Source organism: Medicago truncatula, chromosome 8 (genome assembly GCF_003473485.1).
Source record: "Medicago truncatula cultivar Jemalong A17 chromosome 8, MtrunA17r5.0-ANR, whole genome shotgun sequence".
NCBI classification, from domain to species: Eukaryota; Viridiplantae; Streptophyta; class Magnoliopsida; order Fabales; family Fabaceae; genus Medicago; species Medicago truncatula.
In genome coordinates, this window is record NC_053049.1 from 5,097,314 (window position 1) to 5,117,683 (window position 20,370).

General features: G+C 33.8%; 2 protein-coding genes across 10 annotated transcripts; both read right to left on the reverse strand.

Annotated features, from left to right (window-relative positions):
- Positions 1-133: 133 nt before the first annotated feature.
- Positions 134-9,485, reverse strand: LOC25500394 (NADP-specific glutamate dehydrogenase). Of its 4 annotated transcripts, none has more exons than XM_013588802.2 (16): positions 9,133-9,485; positions 7,678-8,282; positions 6,634-6,745; positions 6,315-6,516; positions 4,907-4,993; positions 4,784-4,843; positions 4,608-4,694; positions 3,567-3,638; positions 3,253-3,308; positions 2,873-2,958; positions 2,584-2,674; positions 2,338-2,495; positions 2,144-2,235; positions 1,213-1,293; positions 860-933; positions 134-513 (listed from the first exon to the last, which is right to left on the reverse strand). In XM_013588802.2, exons 2-16 carry the CDS (start codon positions 8,237-8,239, stop codon positions 438-440), a joined length of 1,896 nt encoding a protein of 631 aa, XP_013444256.1. In that variant the 5' UTR covers positions 8,240-8,282; positions 9,133-9,485; the 3' UTR covers positions 134-437. The 4 variants fall into 4 exon arrangements, with proteins under 4 accessions (XP_013444256.1, XP_039684579.1, XP_039684580.1 ...); XM_039828646.1 differs by having other exon boundaries at positions 438-513; positions 6,634-6,763; positions 7,678-8,265; XM_013588801.3 differs by having other exon boundaries at positions 438-513; positions 6,634-6,763.
- A 2,234-nt stretch (positions 9,486-11,719) lies between these two features.
- LOC25500395 (uncharacterized) lies at positions 11,720-18,275 on the reverse strand. 6 transcript variants are annotated; one of them, XM_024771620.2, is made up of 12 exons: positions 18,136-18,275; positions 17,129-17,257; positions 15,604-15,671; positions 15,374-15,445; positions 14,969-15,231; positions 14,787-14,855; positions 14,622-14,704; positions 12,769-14,397; positions 12,564-12,641; positions 12,349-12,463; positions 12,131-12,181; positions 11,720-12,005 (listed from the first exon to the last, which is right to left on the reverse strand). In XM_024771620.2, exons 2-12 carry the CDS (start codon positions 17,197-17,199, stop codon positions 11,958-11,960), a joined length of 2,547 nt encoding a protein of 848 aa, XP_024627388.1. In that variant the 5' UTR covers positions 17,200-17,257; positions 18,136-18,275; the 3' UTR covers positions 11,720-11,957. The 6 variants fall into 6 exon arrangements, with proteins under 6 accessions (XP_024627388.1, XP_024627387.1, XP_024627390.1 ...); XM_024771619.2 differs by having other exon boundaries at positions 17,129-17,254; positions 18,136-18,273; XM_024771622.2 differs by lacking the exon at positions 18,136-18,275 and adding an exon at positions 15,999-16,345 and having other exon boundaries at positions 17,129-17,245.
- Positions 18,276-20,370: the final 2,095 nt, after the last annotated feature.

The following is a 20,370-nucleotide window of genomic DNA, read 5'->3' on the forward strand; positions in this document are numbered from 1 at the left end:
TGAAGTTACTTATGTATATGTTCTTGTATGCAAAACAATTAAACTTATGTCATTGTCGCACAGGAGTTTCAAATTCAATACACACGGGTCTCGTTGGATTTTTTTTTGAAACATATTGCATACATCGAGCAGATTAACAATAATAATATTCAAATGTTAAGTATTTTATTTCTAATCTCAACATCCAAATATTTCACAACAAGCATCAAAGTCTGGTCGGGTTAAACAACGCAAAGGACGATTTCTCCTTTTTCCTGACAATATTCTACAAGTAAAATTTGCCCTCTAAATTTTGATTCCACCTTTTTATAATCAGTTTTTATGTTACAAATTCTACAAGGAAATGTGCTTTCTTGGCAGTGACATTGTGTCATTGACCCTTGGTGATACATACCAGCATATCATGATGCATCCAAAGTTTTGCAATATTCAAATTATTATACACAGCCTTGATCAGTCATGGCTTGAGCAATAGTTAGAAAGGCAGAGATAACTGCTCCATGTACCAAAGCCCTGACATATAACAACATTCAAACAAATATTAACCAGGGCAGCATGTTTGGATTAAAGAAAATATCCATTGCAGGTGAGCAAAATGTTAAGACCTCAACATAGTGGATTAGTATTAAGAAAAGCTACCAAGAATATTAGGTACATGACATGAACCACTTAGACTCAAGCACTTGGTAAAACGCATTTTACTTTTATACAATGATGGTTAATATACACAATTTATTTTTTCAAATTGCAGTGATGCCATGTCACTAGATAAATAAACCTGGCCACTATGGAGAGTAAAGTATAAAAAATTGTTAATAGTTTTCATTGGTTTTGTTATGTTACTGAAAAAAGAACTTACTCAGGGCTTTCTTTTTGATAACCAAAATCAGTTGCAGCTTTTATAGCTCTTTGATAAGTCTGTTTCATTGCTTCCTGCCAAAATAAAAAAGCAACAGAACTTGATATAACATGACATAACACTTTCCTTTTTTTTCTTCAAAATACTAACATGGAAGAAAACGAGTTTCATTCAATTTGAATAGAAAAAAAGATATACAGAAAAGTATGTGACACTCAATAACCACAACTTATCGACCATTTATAATTCTTAAAAGGAGACTTGTATGATTAATAAGAACAACTTATTTCAACAAACTGCACTCATGATTAGTTCATAAAACTGTACTCCAGTGACCAGCTCATCATAAATACCTGTAATTTAGATTCAAAGTCCTCCGGTGACCAGTTCATCAAACTGCACTCATGATTTAGTTCAAGTTCTCCAGCCACAACCTACATGCAAGGAGATCAAGATGAGCTAAATGATGCAAATCAGTCTGACATAAATTTATGATCATAGTTTCAATTTGAAGTTTTTATATTTTGAAATGACAAGGGTTAGATAAGCCTATTCAGTCATACACACACCAATGGCCTGTTTTTCAGTGCTAACACAATTAATCAATTAAACCATCATCAAGTGAAACCATCAGGTCAAAAATGGTATTAGTTTAACAAGTACAATACACACACAGGTCAATAAAGGACGAGTTTCATCAATAACTACATCCTTAAATGAATTAGTTATTAGTAATATTTTTTTTGCGCAAGGCTCTCATCATTGCAGGAGGAAGAAGTTCGGATATACACAAACATACTTGACAGAGGTAGTTTCCATTGTCGGAATCCTCCTTGACCATCAGTCACAATTTCACAAAGATAGAAACATAAGGTTGTATCAAGGCTTTTGTGCACATCGATTTAATCAACACCGACTAAATTTATATTTAAAAATGGTTTAATATATCGGAAAAAGCGAAAGAATTGTTAAATAAATAATGTTACGTCTGATGTTTGAGGAAAAATGAAGCAAAGCAACAAAATGTTAAATTCCTCAAACAAGAGCCTGAATTAGGGAACCACTTGGTCTCCCTTCCTGTTTCACTACATATCTATGCCAAATGGAACACAACAACAACGACAATAATAATAATAAAATATAGAACTGAATTCAAATAAAAACTCTCAATTATGGATAATAAACTTCAAACTGTACTCAACGACCACAGCCAACTAATGTTGTTTTGGTTAACATAGGAATATGCGTGCAATTTGCACAAGAAAAATTAAGCAAACATCTCACCCCTCCAGCACCAGCAGCCATTGCAGGAGCAACAAGAACATTAGCCTTCCTCAGAACTTGAACTGCATCAGTGTTACAGGGCATGTTTGAACCTAACATTCAAATTATGAGAAACAGATTTCATTAGTGTATATGTACACACACACACACAAGAGAAAAAAAAAAGTACATATCACATCTCAGAAAGAAACTACCTTCTATTAGTATACGACAACCTGAATTGACCAAATTCATGGCATCAGATTGATCAATCTCATTCTGTGTTGCACAAGCGAATGCAAGATCACACCTTTCTGTCCATGGTTTTGCTTCATCATAATATTTGGACCGAGCATAGGTCTTTGAATAGTCTCTGCATATGCCAATTTATGAACAAGGACCATGAAATCATATATAACTGCCAGGATGAAACCTAAATGAAAGACAGATGTGATACTTACCGCAAACTTCTATGCTGAGCTTTGATGTCTCTCAAAAATTGTACTTTCATGTAGTCAAATCCATCTTCATCAACCAAATATCCCCTAGAATCTGATTAATGCTTTAGTTAAAAATAATGCACATTCTGTGAAAATATCATTGTACATAAAGGAGGTGAAAATGTCACTTGACAATCCTAGATTTAGTTACCAATATTCTTAATGATGATTAATGTTATTGAGATGAAATCCGACATGCAATAATGAAGTGCAATAGCCTCAACATATTCATCAAAGAAAAACAAATTACCTGATACCGAAATGGGAAGAGCACCATATGCAATTAGCTTCTCTAAAACATGCAGTGCAATCTTTCCAGAACCACTCACCACACATCTGCAGGAAATTTTAAATTAGAAGAGCATTCCAGGATCAAGAATGTGTGAAATAAATTTAGGAGACAGCAAATTTCACACTAGATAACTGGTTTTGAAAGAACCTAAAACATTCAGAAAAGGAAATTATGAAAAATGGGAGCTTCCAACTTTCTAATCTTGATGGAATTTTGAAGTCAAGAAAAATTATATTGAATACAGAAAAGGAATAAGTAATGATGACAAACTAGGGTCGGAAAAGTAGCAAGTAACAACAATCTTCTTTATATAATGGTCTAAAAATTAAAAAAGAAACCTTAATCCTTTGAGTTCTTTATTCATGTCAGCTAGCATGAGCTGGGCAAAGAAAACCTGCAGATGCACACAAACTTGTTAAATTTAATCTTGACATTCTTGGTTGAAATGGACATGCATGTCATACGCTCTTTATTCTGAAACGAAAAACTAGCATATAAAACTGCAGGCACGAGGAAACTTAAAGGACCTGCCTTAAAATGTTCAAAGAAAAAAGAGAAAGAAAATGGAAGTCATGGAGCACATTTACACACACAGACACACACTCAGTTTCACGTCTCATTTTGGCAAGGAGCAATTAAAAGTTGAAATTACCAGTCCATAGCCAGTAGCTTCGGGTCGAAGACTGGAGCCGGACCAAAATATTCTTGGCCCTGTGAAAGTTCCCTGCAGAAGTAAGGTAAGCATATGAAAATTACCTGACAATAAAAGTTTTTCTTTCTTCAATGAATGCCAGCATAGTCAATAACTCAAAATATCATGTTCCTAAATAGATTAGATATTTTACAGTGTACTATACATGATGCATAGTGTGTATATTATGGATATTCATTTGTACACAACACAACAATAACTAAGTACACAAAGGAAAAGATAGCATTGGGAAAAAAAGAAATCTAGAACAACCAGATCAAAATTATAAGCTAAAAATAATAACAAAAACACAATATTTTATAAACCAAGTTTGCAAATGTAAAATGTATATACTCCCTCAATCCCCATATTTAAGAGTATCATATTTGCAAAAAGAATTCGTCCCAAAACGAGTATATTTTCGGTTTTCAATATAACAGTAATTACTTTTTTCTAGTTTTACCATCTAATCTAATTAATACTATATGAATCACTCACCACCTTGTAATTAATAATGGTGAATACACCAACGCATAATAAGGTTAATTTAGTAATCTTTTGTTTAATTTATTTCATTTATAGTTTCTCCTAAATTTGTGTGACATAACCTATGTCACTCATACTGGACGGAGGGAGTAAATCTTGGGCTATTAGGATTTACATTTATTGATGTTTTTGTTGAAGTTAGAAACGTGATTAGGTTTTTTATACAAAAGAATAAGCACTAACTCATATTAATGTCAACTACTGATGAGGGGAAATCATTAAAAATATAAAGAAATATGGAAACTAAACCTAAGAAATAATCCAAGATAATATAAATTACTCGAAGACACAGCCTTAACATAATGAGATATTTTCCATATATTCTAACAGATTTTTATGCAATGTGAATCAAGCAAGTAATATTCATCCAAGTACAGGAGGAAAACCCCAGAAAAAAAAAAGGGAGAAAAAAATTCCACCAAATAGTTAGTTAGTATTTAAAAATGCTTGAATTACCTGAAAATGACCAACTAGACGTCTATACTGTCCAAAAAGATACCCCATCTCGCGAGTGCCAACGCCCATCTCCTCTGACGGAAGGTCCTAATATACATCCATAAAAGAATAATATGTCGAACAGGCCTTCAACGTGAATAGGTAAAACAATAAAGGAAAAGTGTACTTTCAGTTACCTTGTCAGGACCAAGGTAATGATACATCTCACACATGAAACTCTGGCAAAATCGCATAATCTGCCATCATATCAAATTAATTTAGTAATTATAATCTATAAAACTACACAAGATGAGACTCACCTCATTATCACTTTTGCCCTTTGGATCAAAATCACTTCCACCAGCTGCACCTCCTAATTTGTAAGGAGACAAAGCATTCTTTAAGGTCTGCAGAGAAGGAGTTTTGTATAAAGGGGTCCACCACAGAAATGCAACTTGAAATGTAGATTGTAAACATTTGTTGATACAATAGCCTCAGTATATTCGTCAAATATCAAATAATAGAGACTTAGTTATATACAATTACTCAACCAACTTAAAACTTCAATACTAGTATCAAGGTAGTCATAGCACACTATAGCGGCGTAGCGGAGCATAGAGGTCATGGGCCGCACCGGGAATGGCTATAGCAGAGCAGTTCGCAATAGTGGCCACCACAGGTGCTATAGTGACGTAGCGGGCTTTGATTCGCTATTTTATTTTGAAGACGAAAACCCCAAATTGACCCTAAATCTTAAACTGTTTCGAGGGCAATTTGGGGATTTCGGATTAACCCTAACCCTTTCCCTCTTCTCACACTTCAGCCAGATGTTCACACAAAACCCGAAAACCTCAAAAAATTCATAACAAAACTCTTCTCCCAAACTCTTCAGCCATCATCGCCCGCCCATCAAACCGCCGCCTTCGCTGATTAACACTAACCCTTTCATCTTCCTCTGTTTTCTCATATAGCTTCATGGCTTTGTTTTTTCCATCTCTCGTTCTTTCTATGCCCTATCATCTCTCATCTGTTTTCTACGTTTTCTTTTTTCTTTATTTGTTCTGAATCTGTTCTATTTTTCTTTCTACGTTCTGAATCTTTTCCTTTGTTAAGTTTGTCTTTCTATGTTTTCTTTTTTCTTTCTTTGCCTTTGTTCTTTAACCATTGGAAGAACTTGAATAATAAGACTTGTGTTTTGATTTATGAATGTTTCATGAGTTTTTAGTTATTTGTTTAATTTTATACTAAATATATGTTTGTTTATACTTTATAGTATTATTCATGTAATTTGTCCAAAAAATTGATCAAATAGCGGTCAACCCGCTTTACGCTATCCCACTTTTGGGGTCAGCCGCTCCACGCCGCTATCCTGGATTGACTACCTAGACTAGTATAAGTAGAATTTTTTGTGAATAAAGGTTTTCTGTCACCATAATTTTAGTTACCGTCAGGATATTTAGTAATGACAGTTAATGTTGAGTTTCAAATTTTTATCATGATAGGAACTTTGAAATTTTTCCCATCGAGCAAGTATATAGGCGTGTGAGTGTGTCTTGTGTCTGTGTACTACACATCAATTCTACGTGCACACATGTTTGTGTATTTATCCTCACATCTGATCATTTTCCCCTCTGGGAAAAAAAATACTTCTACAATAAAACCCTAAAACTGAAAGTGAAATACAATTGATGTAAAAGTAATAACAAATACCAAAAGTACTTGTAATACCTGCTCAAAGCCAAGGAATTTGGTAATGCTTAAATTCATCGACGGATGAAAACGAATGCCACCTCTACATGGACCCATTGACTGGTTAAATTGTACCCGAAACCCCCGGTTAACATGTGTCTCACCCCTATCATCCACCCATGGAACTCGAAAAATAATCATTCGTTCAGGTTCCAACAATCGTTCCATGATGTTAACATAACTGAAACATGAGAATATTAACGATATGAATCCAATGGTAAAACATTAGCCTTGTCATCTGTAATAATAAATAAATACATAAAACTTATACAATTATAACCATTTGAACAAAACTCACTGAGAATTTTTCCCGATGACTCTCTCAAGAGCTTGAACTACCTCCTGGACTGCCTGAATGAATTCAACCTCATGCGGATCCCTTTTTAGTGTCGCTTCAAGAATTGATCCCGCTGTTTTTGACATTACAGCTTCAATTATACAATTTGTCAGGCAATACCCAAAATAAAGCAAGCAATATTATCAAGAAATTAAATTGTAGAACAGAAACTCTATCAAGAACATGAGAAATGGGCTTGAAATTTGCCAGAGGTAATGATAATGCGAAGCTTGACATTTTAAGATGCACACTGAGATTTTAAAATGGAACTAAACTATATGAAAATTTAATATTATTCAGGACAGAAGCATAGACCTTGTGGAATATCAAAGAAATCAGGATTAAGAAACTCCATAACAAAGATAGAGGATGAGAGAGAAGAGAAAACTGAATCTGTAACTCTATTTCTTAATTGTGAATATTACAGTGTGAGTGTGCATCAGATATATTAGAAGTAGTTGTCCAAGAGTTAGTTGAGCCAAACAAACTCTAAACTGAATAACTGCCACAAACTGGGGCCCAAACTAAAGCCCACTAAAGCCAAGGCTTAGCCCGAGTCCAGAGTCTGCCGCTGACACATGCTCACACATACTCCTTACTCAAAGCATTCAACGAAACTATATTTCACAAAGTGGTCATTAAAAAGGGAGGAACAAGTAAAAATGATCGTATGTCGTATAATTATCAGAATCCACCAAAATAATTCAGATTTACCTAATAAAATTATGTTTTGACTTGATACAATACAAAGGATATTCCTATTATCCTATATATATATATATATATAAATGATAAAATGTATCTTTTGTGACATCTCAAACTAACTAAACATTTATCATGAACGTAGGACAGATAATTAAAATGATTTGGGGTAAAGATCACGGTTAATGTATTCCATAACTCTGATTGGTAGCTAACTCAAATATTAGAAAACATAGTATATGCCATTAACTATTTTAATGAAACTGAAAACATTTTATGCAGATCTATGCTGTGATGGCTAACCTTTTACATAAACAGGCTTATCGGCCATAATTTTATCTTTGGAGGCTGATTGAAGACGAAGAGCCTCTTTATGAAGCAAACTATTATTATGTTCTTCGAGGGCACTCATCTGCATATTTCGACTGCCTTCATTCCCATAAGGATTTCTTCGATGTTTTCGGCCAAATTCCCTGCAGACAGAGCAGAAAATCCTTGGTGTCCCGTCTTTCACATCGACATAAGCCCACTTGTAGGTATCTGCCCATTCCTCTCTCCATCTTTTAACAACCTTTTTCTTCCTTTTCACCTGTTGGTTCTGAGACATATCTTGAGCATCATTAGAAAGCTGAGAAACCGTCACCATCTGCTTGCTCTCACCATGCTCTTCTGCAGAAGATTCCCGCAACGGCGCACCGATTAGTGTTGTGTTACCAAATGAAGGATCATCTTCACCAGGTCCAATTTCTAAATCAATCTCTTCACCAATCTCCCTCACAACCAAGTGATGCCTTTGTGCTTGCTGAATCAAATTCATATCATCCAATGCAGAATTCATCCCTACTCCAATGGTTGGCAGCAACATTCAGCATGACAACCCTCCCCACAAATCTAAAATCATTTGCTGTCTGTCAATATCAATCCAACAAATAATCAATTTACCTCTTTTACAGCTCATATTTTTAAAAAAAAACGACACTCATTCACAAGATAATGGCAAAAGGGAAAAAAGTTGTTCCGAAGTATCAAATCGTGAAACACGGACACAAACACTTGATACGACACTACTAACACTAACACATCGAAGTATCAGTGCTACACTGCTACATAGGTGACAAACATTCAGACAATTCACCTTCATAGCATTGCTTGGTCTAATTTAGTTGGACTAATTTCTAGCCACACAAGAAACCAAACCAACCTATCAACAACAACCACCAAAGCCTTATCCCACCAAGTGGGGTTAGTTACATGGGTCAAATTACGCCGTAATGTTCTATCATAAATCTTTCTTAATAGTTTCTCTTATAGTTTTTCTAGGCCTACCTCTGCCTCTAGTGATCTAGCAATCCTCTAGTTCTCACCATCTTTTCAACTATAGACACTACCCTAATTCTCTCTCTAATCAAACCAGTAGCATTGTCAAGGCCCATTTTCATCCATTCAAAACCACAATAAACCAAAGTACCAAACACAAAAATAATTTTCCAGACCTCAAAAAACATTGCAAATTTAAGAAAAATCCATCACAATTTCCATCAACCCAATATTCAGTGAGTACCCGTTTGAATTAACAATCATTTACAGCCAAAAGCACAACAAAAACTCATAATTTTCATCAAAACACAAAGCCAGGGTACATAAACTCAAAATAAGTAATGAAGTAAAAAAAAAGTCTTGTTTTTGCAAATGACCCACAAATTATAATCAAATTTGAACAACGCCCAGAAGCTTAATTTCATCACAGAGCTCAAATACCTTGAGAATTCAAAGAAAGTGATAAACTTGAAAAATGGAAGTTTTGAGCATATCTCTCTCTCTCTCTCTCTAGATATAATATAAATAAAATAAATATATAATAAAGGAGAGAGATGAAAGAAGGAAAATTTGATGTGAATTGAAGGTTGAGATTTGAGCGTGGAACAAAAACAAAGGGGACAAGGACAAGGTAGGTTTAAGATTTCAATGATGTTTCGGTGTTTCTGAAATCAAAGTGGAAGAGTGGAAAGATGAACATATCATCATCATTGATGCGATGTTTCTTTTGGACAAAAACATCATCAACACGAACAAACACTGTTTTTCTTTTGTTGCTGAATAGTTTTTTTTTTTTTGGGACAAAATTTTCCATGTTATCTTTTTATTGATTTATTATTTTGAGGAAATCTTTCTATTGATTTATTATTATGGTCAATTTTAATTAACATTTTAGCAATACTCGCACATTTTATTTTACTAAAAAAACAATACTCACACATTTTTCTTTTAAAAAAAGCATACTTCTATTAACTAATTAAACAGGTGAAGGAAATATTCCTACAATTCAACGAAAGTAGAATATAAAAAAAATTACGTTCAAAATTAAACAATACCGGACGGAATTGAGAATCATGATCATGTTTGACTAATATATTGACATAAAGACTTCTCCTAAATAATGGTGTATAGAAGAAGATCAATTAGACTTTTAGGCAATATCGGATCAATTGACATAAAGACTTCTTCTAAATAATGGTCTCGTATTATTCATATGAAGTCTCCTAAATAATGGTGTATAGAAGAAAACTTCTCCTAAAAAGTTCATATGAAGTCTCCTTCCAATCATTAAAAAAAAACCTTTTAGGCTTGCACGCTTAAGGGAATATGAATAACACATTTTTTTATTACTATTATTATATTAAGTTTTGTATTTTGAATTCAATGATAAATTTGGTAAGTTTTTCAACAATTTAAGTTTTTTAGTCTACATTTTTGGAATATTTAAATATATTATTAAATATGCTAAAAATGTATTATTATATAATTGAAATATGAAACCAATTATAATCAAATTATCTAGAATGTCATGTTAAATGTCAAAAATAAATATAATATATTAGTTTTTATTTATTTATTTTACATAGATATGATTTTTTTTAAGAAAAAATAGAAAATAAATCATATCTATGTTAAAATAGATTTATTCTTTTAACATAGATATGATGACTTACTTAAATATATCAAACTTTTAGAAGATCAAACTTAAAGCTAAAAGAATAAATCTACGACAGACTGCAAATCAAACTTAGACCTTATATTTTTTTATAAGCTAAATTCATTTTTGCAAAACCTAATTCGAGAGGAGTGCGGGAGAATGAGAACCACTCAGGGTTCCTTTCCTTCAAACAATGGATGATGTTTAATAATTTAATTTAAACAAAAGAACTTGATTTCGACCAAAAGACCAAAATAACAAAATAATAACCGGATTAAAAAATATAAAATAGCGAGATTTGATTACACTTTATTTAGAGATCTATTAAAAAAAATAGTCAAAGGAGCTGCAAATAATTAAACTTGGGAGAATGCTAACCATTGCCCTTAGAGCATTTGATAAGGGGATAAAAATTGAAATATAGCATTGAAAAATGATGAAAAGTGATAAATTTAATTTTTTAAAAGTCAAAATGTTGATAAAATGTTAACCAATACAAATATGCTACTTTTGAATTCCTTAATCATCGCCCTTAAACTTAAATTTTATTATCATAGTCTGTTGTATTTTGAATTTCAAAAGTTCTATGTATTCACCTACTTGACCAAAAATGTTCTGTATATTCACTCACATATTTGTTTCTTGGCTTCAAACGCACTCTTTCCATTTAGACACATAAACCAATTTTTCAACCTTAGACTAATTTTTTGGGAAAGTATTGTATAACACTGATTTTATGACAGAAAAATCATATACACATAACGTAATTGTAAAAAAAAAAAAAAAAAAAAAAAAAAGAGGAAAAATATATGCACACATCTAGAGCTTGTTCTTCCCAAAAACTCTTTTTTAGTTTTTAAAAACTTGAAAACTATTTCAAGCAAGCTCCTAATATTTTCTTTAGCAAAATTTGTATTTGTTGTTAAATATTTTAAAAGATGTTTATCCCTTATACAAGCCGAACAAAAATGAGAATCCGGTCATTATAAGTTTTGAGAATTGTTCTATGTGCCCCTTGAATTGCTCAAACCTCTTAAATATGTCCATCAGAAGTTACACCCTGATTCAAAAAATACTCATTGGATCGTAACTCTCAATAGATTTGTGTGATCATAGTTACGATCCTGAGAGGTTTTTGAGCAAACTGAAGGACCCTTGAAGCAATTCTCATCGGTTATCTACACCATTGGCCAAGTTAAAAGTGCTCACTATGTAATGAAATAGGGATTTACTCGTCTAAAGATTGCAACTATTTTCATTACTTAATACTTATAAATAATTCCTGGCTTTATTTGGCAACAATTTTCTTATAATGACCAAGAAGCATAAGTTCAATTTGTCAAAAAAAGAAAAGAAAAGAAGCAGCATAAGTTCAACAAAGCTTGAAATGAAATGTCAAGTCTCAATATTCTCCAGGAATGTTGAGAATGAAGCAATCTAAACTTGTTTGACTAGAAAAACAATACAACATTTATCTGGAATTTGAAAAAAGGGTCTGGCTAAGCCAAAAAAAATTCATACTTATGCATAAGTAATTCCATTTTCTTTGTGTAAAAATATACGGCTCCACCAAATACATCTAATAAATGTAAATGATACTCTTGCATTTTCAATCTTTATTAGACTGAACAAAGTCTCTGATCCTTTGCTTGGTATTCTGCATGAAGTGTGAAGAGGCAGCATGATGAGCACATAAAAACTCTAACTGCTATGAAGTAAAGAAGTTCATAATTGAATAAAAAAATATATCAGATTAAGGTTACAAAATATTTAAATAATTACCACCATTTCTTCATGAAGCACAATAAATATTTTCTTCAGTCTGTTCTGTCTCTGCAATTCACACCATGGCCACATGTTCAGAAAATAGATACTGAATATAATGCGAACGTTACACAGATGTGATTTTTCTATATTTGAGTTCTACACAGTCACAAATGTGAATACTACATGATGCAGTATTGAGTCTACATGCACGGGTGAAGACAGATAAAACATACCGATCCACATTGCCTATAGGATTCCCTAATTTGTGTTGCAATGTCGTTATATCTATCCATATCCCCCTTGCTTTTAGCAGATTCTAAATCATCACCTAGTTTCTGAAACTCAACCCTGCAAATGAGTGAGATGTTAGACAAAATATCAGAAAAGTAATCCAAATACACACTTGAACCAAAAAGCAAAGAAACTTTTACTCATTAGATTATTTTACCTGTATTCCTTCAAAATCTTGTGTAAGGAGATGTAACTCTCATATTTATCCTGGTACTCCTGCACATATTCTGTATATCTAGTATTTCATATAGAAAACATATATCAGAACAAACAAATAAAAAGCATTTAAGTCAAAAGAACCTTACCACCACACTAACTACTACAAAAATAATTACAAAAGAAAATAAAGAACAACTGCTTACTCGGAAAAAGTCGTTATAGGTCCCTTTAATTCAGGTTCCTCCTTTTCAAACTTTGAATAAGAGCAACTATTTTCATCCGTGGATAACTCTTTCTTCTTTTGGTCACCATTATTTCTATCTGCAAATACCGCATCCTTTCTTCCATCAGGCACCTCTTCACATGAATTAGGTGTTTGTATCTTACTTTCTTTCACAGGGTAGGGAACCATTCCATGTTTTGTATCTTGCTTAGATCTATTTGCAGGCACTCTTCTATTGGTGTCCCTGCAACCATCCAAATCAATACCACGGCTCACCCCAGATTCACTATTTCTAAATTTGGTACTCATTTCTGGTAAAAAAAATTGAGATCCAACGTTCGTGCTGTCTGCTTTCAAATGATGTGAATGAGTTTGTGTAACTCTACAACGAGACTTTGTTGAATCTTCAAAATGATTATCAACATTCTTTTCATTTGTGTTGTCCAAATTGCTAGGAAAACCTGAACTTAGTACCAAGGTTGGCCTTCCATAATCCAAAGTTGGCTTCAATAAAGGTTTTACTTCAGTGATATTTGAATTCATGACCTCTGAAGTGTTTGCTTCGATTCCTATATGTTTAAACGAACCTTTTCGTTCAAATTGCTTTGCAACAATGGTTTCTTCAGGAGTGGACTCACGAAGTTCTCCATAATCCAAGTCTGAAAGCTCTCCCGTAAGCGAGATACCTCGCCCATTAACAGCAGATGATTTATTAAGACCAATTCTGTTGTTATCCTTGGACGATTTTCCCAAATGTGACTGCGTACCTTGTCGGCCTTCCTTTAACTTACCAACCATTTCACCGTGTTTTTGGTAATTGGAATCCACTGATAATAGTGACTGCTTACTTCCATTACTACCATCCCTCGAATTCCTGGGGACTTTTTTCTCGGTGACATAAATATCTTCATTTTGAGCATCTTTATGAGATTTATTTTCCGGCACAAAAGAAACTACATGTGCACGGAAGTCCTTTCCTGTGTGTTTCCTGTTGTGCCTTATGCTTTCACCAAGTTTATCTGATTTTTCAATTGGATAGGAAGGGTTTCCTAGAGGTCTTTGGTCAAAAGACCTTTGACCTGTTTTTTGTAAATCTGAACTAGATTTTCCAGGCAATGCTCGACTGTATCCTTTCTGGAAACCAAGATTGCAGTTTCTTTGTCTGTCAGCTCTACCAGTGTCTTCAGTAAATTCAAATGGTGAAAAATTTCTAGAGTTCCCAAACATTTGCACATCTGTATGCGGAGAATATGATTCACGAGTCAAGTGTCCTGCTTTCAACCTCTTTGCACCTTCAGATTTGTCATCAATGTTCGTCCATTCTGAACCCATCTTATGTTTACCTTTAGATAGCCTATCAGACTGTTCGTTCCTAGAGCTATCTATGACTTCACTTTCCCTTTCATCAAACAAACTCCCTATATAACTTTTGCGCTTCTTGAGCTGTTGATAAACATGTGAAGCATGTTTCATATCAATTTTTTCCAATGTTTCCTCTTTCACTTTGGATTTTACTTGCATTGTTTCCTCCAAATCGTCATTTGGAACTTCCTCTTTGAAACCTCCTCCCTGTGGAGCTGATGTAGTACAAGATTTGATTTTTAAGAAACTGATGCAAAAGATACAAAGCCCGGCATCTATTAGACTATTTATACAACTAGTTGAATTTGTACTGTCTAACCATCCACTTAACAGAAATCTATAAGCACTGTAACAAACTAAAGAAGGTTCTAGAATAGCTTAGTAAGCACATACATGATACTAAATCAAAATAAGAAAGTACACTTGCAGTATTATTATCCACTGATAACGTTAGGTGAAAATAACAGGTACCTTCCACTTTCAGTAGGTTTCTTGAAGCTTTCCGAATCCACTTCTGGCTTCAAAATATACCTTCCAGGGATATATTTTGCAATCTGATGTTCAAGATCAAATGAAAAATTAGATCACATATGCATCATCACAGATTAATATCTGCAAAAGATTCCCACCACTTACTCTTTTTATAGTGGGCTCGAGATCCTGTATGAAACTTGGACGCACGTTACTGACTACTTTCTCCAAGGCCTATAATCAAAAAAGGAAATCGGTTAGATAAAATGTGACTAAATGTAGAGTTAGAGATAGTAAAAACAAGCCTAAGAAGTAAGAATAACTACATATTTGATTTTATACAGCACCTCTAAAGTCATTCCGTTAGGGTTATCCTTTAGGAGAGAAATTAACATTCTCTGCAAATCTATTGGTTTAGATCCATTATTTTCTTTGCTTGCCCTGGTAGGGATTTCTTTCTCAAAAACAGTATTGGTGTCTTGCTTGTCTGCCATTCGTGATGGCACAACATCATAAAGGCTTTTAGACATATTTGCAGCTCTCCGTGAAGAACGTTTGCCCTTGGCAGTAGCACTTATTGACATCAATCCAAATCTATGGGAGCCTCCAACTATGAAAAAATTCCAGACATTGCATATAAACTACATGACCAGATGAGCTAACAAAGATTTATACGAAGGGTTTCAATATTTCTATGTAATGTCATCTTACTATTGCTTTAAACTGTGTTCAAATGATGTAAATTTTAATACCTTGAAGAGTTTCCACTTGCCTTTCCTTAAGTCCAGCCACTTCCATTTTATGGTAATTCTTCCATGTTGTAGCTAGACAAGGGAAGTACAAGGATAAACATAGTCAAGTTTTTTTTTTTTTTTTTTTAAGTTTCTTGGCCCAATGACACTATAAATCAACAACTTGAAATTCAAATTTAAAAACTCAGGAAAAATTAATACATAAATACAAGAAGCAAAAGAAAATTTACCTTCATCAGCTGCCAATGCCTTTATCTGGCTCTTCATGGACGGTTTCCCAGGCTCCAAGTCAATTGCTCTATCGTAAGAACATAATAAATAATTAATTAGACAAAAAATGGGAGATATCCATACATCATGTACTATCATCAGTATGGAAAGTAATATCAGAAAGAAAGAAAAAAATCATGGAGTTCTTTAAAAATTAAGTAGCCTATTTAGACTTTTAACACTATAAATTGAACATTTCTGAACCAAATTTTTTTTACAGGCCAAATGGCTGATTACGACTTCATCAATAGTTCATTTGCTTTTCAAGAATTGAAGTGTTAGTTGTGTGTTATTGGTATTGGTATTGTAGAAAATTGATAGAACAGTACAGTAGAGAAGATAAATGGGTACCGACAATGGAATATTGATGGTTATTCCTATCCTTCGGTCTGAACTTCGAATCAAGAAGGTTGTAGAACCAATAGGAAATGTTACAATGAAAATATCAAGGACAAATCTCCTCTAAACTCCAAGGATTCGAGAATCCAGGCCCTCCCAAAATCAGTTTACACAGCATTGCTATTCCTATTACTTATATTCTGTCATTTCCCTCCTTTGTCTCTAATTCTGTTTGAGCACCAACCACTAACCAATTCAGTAAGCAACTCCAACTAACTAAGTGCTAACACAGCTACCAACTGCTGGGTTGTTAATAACAGAAACTGAGCAGGCTATATTCCCCAATGATCACCCCTATTGCACCTAGTATACACGTATTTGATGGGGTCTGTTAACAGAAATTCATAATTCTTCTCAATCAACATAAATCAACAAACCTAATTACAAGTAATCTGACACATGGTGCTGTTATCAAATAATCAAGTGGCAAGAGATTAAAAGAATTACAGAGTTAAAGGTCCAGGGTACGACCCCTGGCAAGGGAGAAAATACTAACATTACAATTAACATACTAACATTTGCCATTAAAAAGGGCAGCCCGGTGCACAAAGCTCCTGCATACGCAGGGTCCGGGAAGGGGTCCCACCATTTGGTGTATTGTACACAGCCTTACCCTCTTTTTTACACAAGAGGCTGTTTCCAGGACTTGAACCCGTGCCATTCAGAAAGAAAGAAAAAAAATCAAATATGTGAGGCAATAGAAATCCTTTGTGATCATAGAAAAGAGAAGTGTTTCAAACATCGCCGTCAAGAATTTAAAACTTGCTTGACATTTATACATGGTCGTGCATATATTAATTGTTTTGAATGCTGAAACCCTCAAAATTTATAAATACAAGTGCAATACTTTGATTAACTTCCAATAGTTACCATCTAAAAAAATAATATTCAGATAATTATCAGCAAATATATCATGCGTAAAAATTTATTGTGTTCTCATTAACACATACCAAATGCATAAATTAACAAGAAAAATGTGAGAGAAAATGAGAAATTCACAAGTTGAAGACACGGTTTTCAAAGGGAATAGTGCAAAAAAAATAAAAATCAAGTGTATGACAATAAGTAAGGAGTGTGTGACAATACTTGAGTGACTTGAACTTGGGTTTGGCTTCCTCTGACCGCATTTTGCCGTGATTCTTAGTTAAATCGTCCATAGATCACGTTCTTCGACCATGTAAATCTGAACTCCTTCACACCAACGTCAATTATCTGCTACGAAGAAAAAAAACAGCAGGCCTTTCAAACTACATATAAAAATTTCACACAAAAAGGCAAATACACCAAGACGAAAGACGGTAGATCGGAACTAATCTGCAATGGTATTCTTGTATTAATCTCGAATTAAAAAGTTTGTCACGTTTTTGGACAACTATCAAACTAGGTACATCATTCATTGGTTAGTTTTTATTCCTATATATCACTAATACAATACTTAAAAGTATTTTAATCTAGATTCGGGTTCACTACGTACCATGTATTTGGCCGCATATCCACCACTCACTAAAATCTAGAATATACACGTGTGGTGAATAGTAATATTACTCCTCTTTTGGGGCCACCAACCTCCACCCACGTGCGGTAAAGATAACGGTCGAACTCATTTTTGAGCCCATCACAAGCAATTTATCTCGCATGTTTGGATACACGATATCAAGTGTCAAACGCGGTTTTTTTTTTCTTTCTTATTAAACATGATTTTGGAAGAAAAAGAATTATATCGGTTTTTATATTGGACTTAACTCATCGTTACGAAACTAGCTTGTAAGGTAAGGGATGTCACTCTTTATATACTCTTTTCATGCCTCATATCTATTCAGTGTACGCCTTGGGTTTTTCCTAATACACTTCCTCATGCCCTCAATATATTCTTGTTACTTTGAATCAAAATTGTTTTGCCACCAAACCTTGATTCGACTGGAATCAATTAAAAATGAATTTTGCAATTAGGCTAAAAAATTTACTCTAAGTTTTTTACATCCAATTTGCTTATCAAGAGAAACATGATATTACAAATAGAATTCTAAAACATCATATGTGTCTGTAATAATAAATGAAAATTATACAATAATAACCATTTGAACAAGACTCACTGAGAATTTCTCCCGATAACTCTCTCAAGAGCTTGAACTACCTCCTGGATTGCCTGAATGAACTCGGCCGCATGAGATTCCCTTTTTAGTGTAGCTTCAAGAATTGATCGCACTGTTTGTGACATTGCAGCTTCAATTATAGAATTTGTTGGGCAATACCCTAAAGAATACAACCATTTTTTATCAAGAAATTAAACAATGCGCTGAAAAGTATCGAGCAAGTTATTCTGGAAATTGCAAAACTAAAATTCTATCAAGATAAATAAGGTTTGAATTAGCCAGAGGTAGTGATATTCTGAAGCCTGACATTTTAAGATGCACACTGAAATTTTAAAATGGCACTAAACTAGACGAAAATTTAATGTTCAGTACAAAAGTAGAAACCTTGTGGAACTTCAAAGAAGTCAAGATTAAGAAACTCCATAACAAAGACAGAGATTGAGAGAGGAGAGAAAACTGAATCTGTAACTATATTTCTTAAATGTGAATATTACAATTTGCATTAGATATATCATATCGAGGAGTGCTAGCAACACACTCCAGCACACTCTTTTCAACACACTCTCTAATTTGTTGAATTTCTCTCAAATGATTTGTAGTGTCAGCGTGTCGGTGTCCGTGGGTGTCCGGTGTCCGTGTCCGTGTCCGTATCCGTGCTTCATAGCTCTAGACTCTGTCGCTGACACAAACTCCTTACAGAAAGTATGCAAGAAAACTAAATTTGCAAAGGGGTCATTGAAACGGTTGTATGCCATAGAATTATCTAAAAATCAATACCAAAAAAATAGAATGATCTAAAATGACCAAAATAATAAACATTATTTGCAAATGCCAATTAATGTAGTGTGCTGAGATGTCAAACCTTTTACATAAACAGGCTTGTCTTGTCGGGCCATATTTTTGTCTTTGGAGGCCAATTGAAGACGAAGAGCCTCTTTATGAAGCAAACTATTATTGTGTTCTTCGAGGGCACTCATCTGCGTACGGTTACATTTATTGCCTAAGGATTTCTTCGATGTTTCCTGTCAAATTCCCTGCAGACAGCAGAAAATCCTTGGTGTCCTTTTTTTAACATCGACATAAGCCCATTTATAAGCATCTACCCATTCCTCTCTCCGTCTTTTTAACAGCCATTTTCTTCCTTTTCACCTGTTGAGTATGAGACAAATCTTGAGCATCAATAGAAAGGTAAGAAACAATTTCTTCACTAAATGAAGGATCATCCTCTCCAGGTCCAATTTCTAAATCAATCTCTTCACCAATCTCCTTCACAACCAAGTGATGCCTATGTGCTTGCTGAATCAAATTCATATCATCCATTGCAGAAATCATCCCTACTCCAATGGTTGGCAGCAACATTCGGTATGACAACCCTCTCCACAAATCTAAAAGTATTTGCTTCCTGTCAATACCAATACAACAAATAATAAATTTACCTCTCTTAGAGTTCATAGTAAAATAAAATAAAAATCGGCAGAGGTCCAAACTTTGACTACCAAGAGTTGGGAGGGGACAACTTGTCATGTGTGAGAAGGGTACTTTTAATGATAAACTTAATTTGTAAAAATATTGCAATTCAAAATTTGGTGATTTAATTTGTTTTCTCTTATATGATTTTTTACAAGCAATTCATTAGGAACAAACCAATTGGACCATGTTCATTTTGAATCAGATTCTGACAGTGGTTAAAAGTGTCATGCATACTAATGTCGAGTATAAATATCATCTTGTACTTGTCATTCTGAATTAAGAAAATTGTGAGTTCACTCCTAGAAATACTTTCATCCCTCTAACAAAGATCTCTATATATGAACTGTGGTTTTGATTGATTTCCATGCCACCATATGACACTAACAATCAGTGAACTAGTGTCGTATTATTACATCGGTCAAGTAACTACCAACTAATGTAACTAAAAATATGAAGCACATATACTCCTCTGATTAGGCGTGTCCCGGTCAGGATACATATCATGTTCGACACCGGCACATATGATTACATTGAATTATGTCCTTTTTTTAATTTGTGCTTTGTGGAGCTGAAATATTATAAGTTACTAAATAAAACAGAATTTAAGAGAAATAGTTTGTAACACTATGCAGAAGCTATGAGAATTATTAACAGTAACATATTAGAAACTACTAGAATCATGCAAATACAACAGAATGCATGTGTACTCACATTGAAGTAGTAGTTATTGTTGATGGCAGAGCTCATAATTTTCAACCCAAGATT

Bases quoted from the DNA above. Each gene is read 5' to 3' on its own strand.
- LOC25500394 (XM_039828645.1), bottom strand. From the start codon at position 8,239: ATGTTGCTGCCAACCATTGGAGTAGGGATGAATTCTGCATTGGATGAT. The intron at 4,695-4,783 runs GTAACTGAAAGT...GATGTATATTAG, and splicing joins ATTACCTTGGTCCTGACAAG to GACCTTCCGTCAGAGGAGAT. The intron at 2,496-2,583 runs GTAAGTATCACA...TGGCATATGCAG, and splicing joins GCTCAGCATAGAAGTTTGCG to AGACTATTCAAAGACCTATG.
- LOC25500395 (XM_024771620.2), bottom strand. From the start codon at position 17,199: ATGGACGATTTAACTAAGAATCACGGCAAAATGCGGTCAGAGGAAGCC. The intron at 15,672-17,128 runs GTATTGTCACAC...TTCTTACGATAG, and splicing joins CCCAAGTTCAAGTCACTCAA to AGCAATTGACTTGGAGCCTG. The intron at 15,232-15,373 runs GTATTAAAATTT...ATTTTTTCATAG, and splicing joins GCAAGTGGAAACTCTTCAAG to TTGGAGGCTCCCATAGATTT.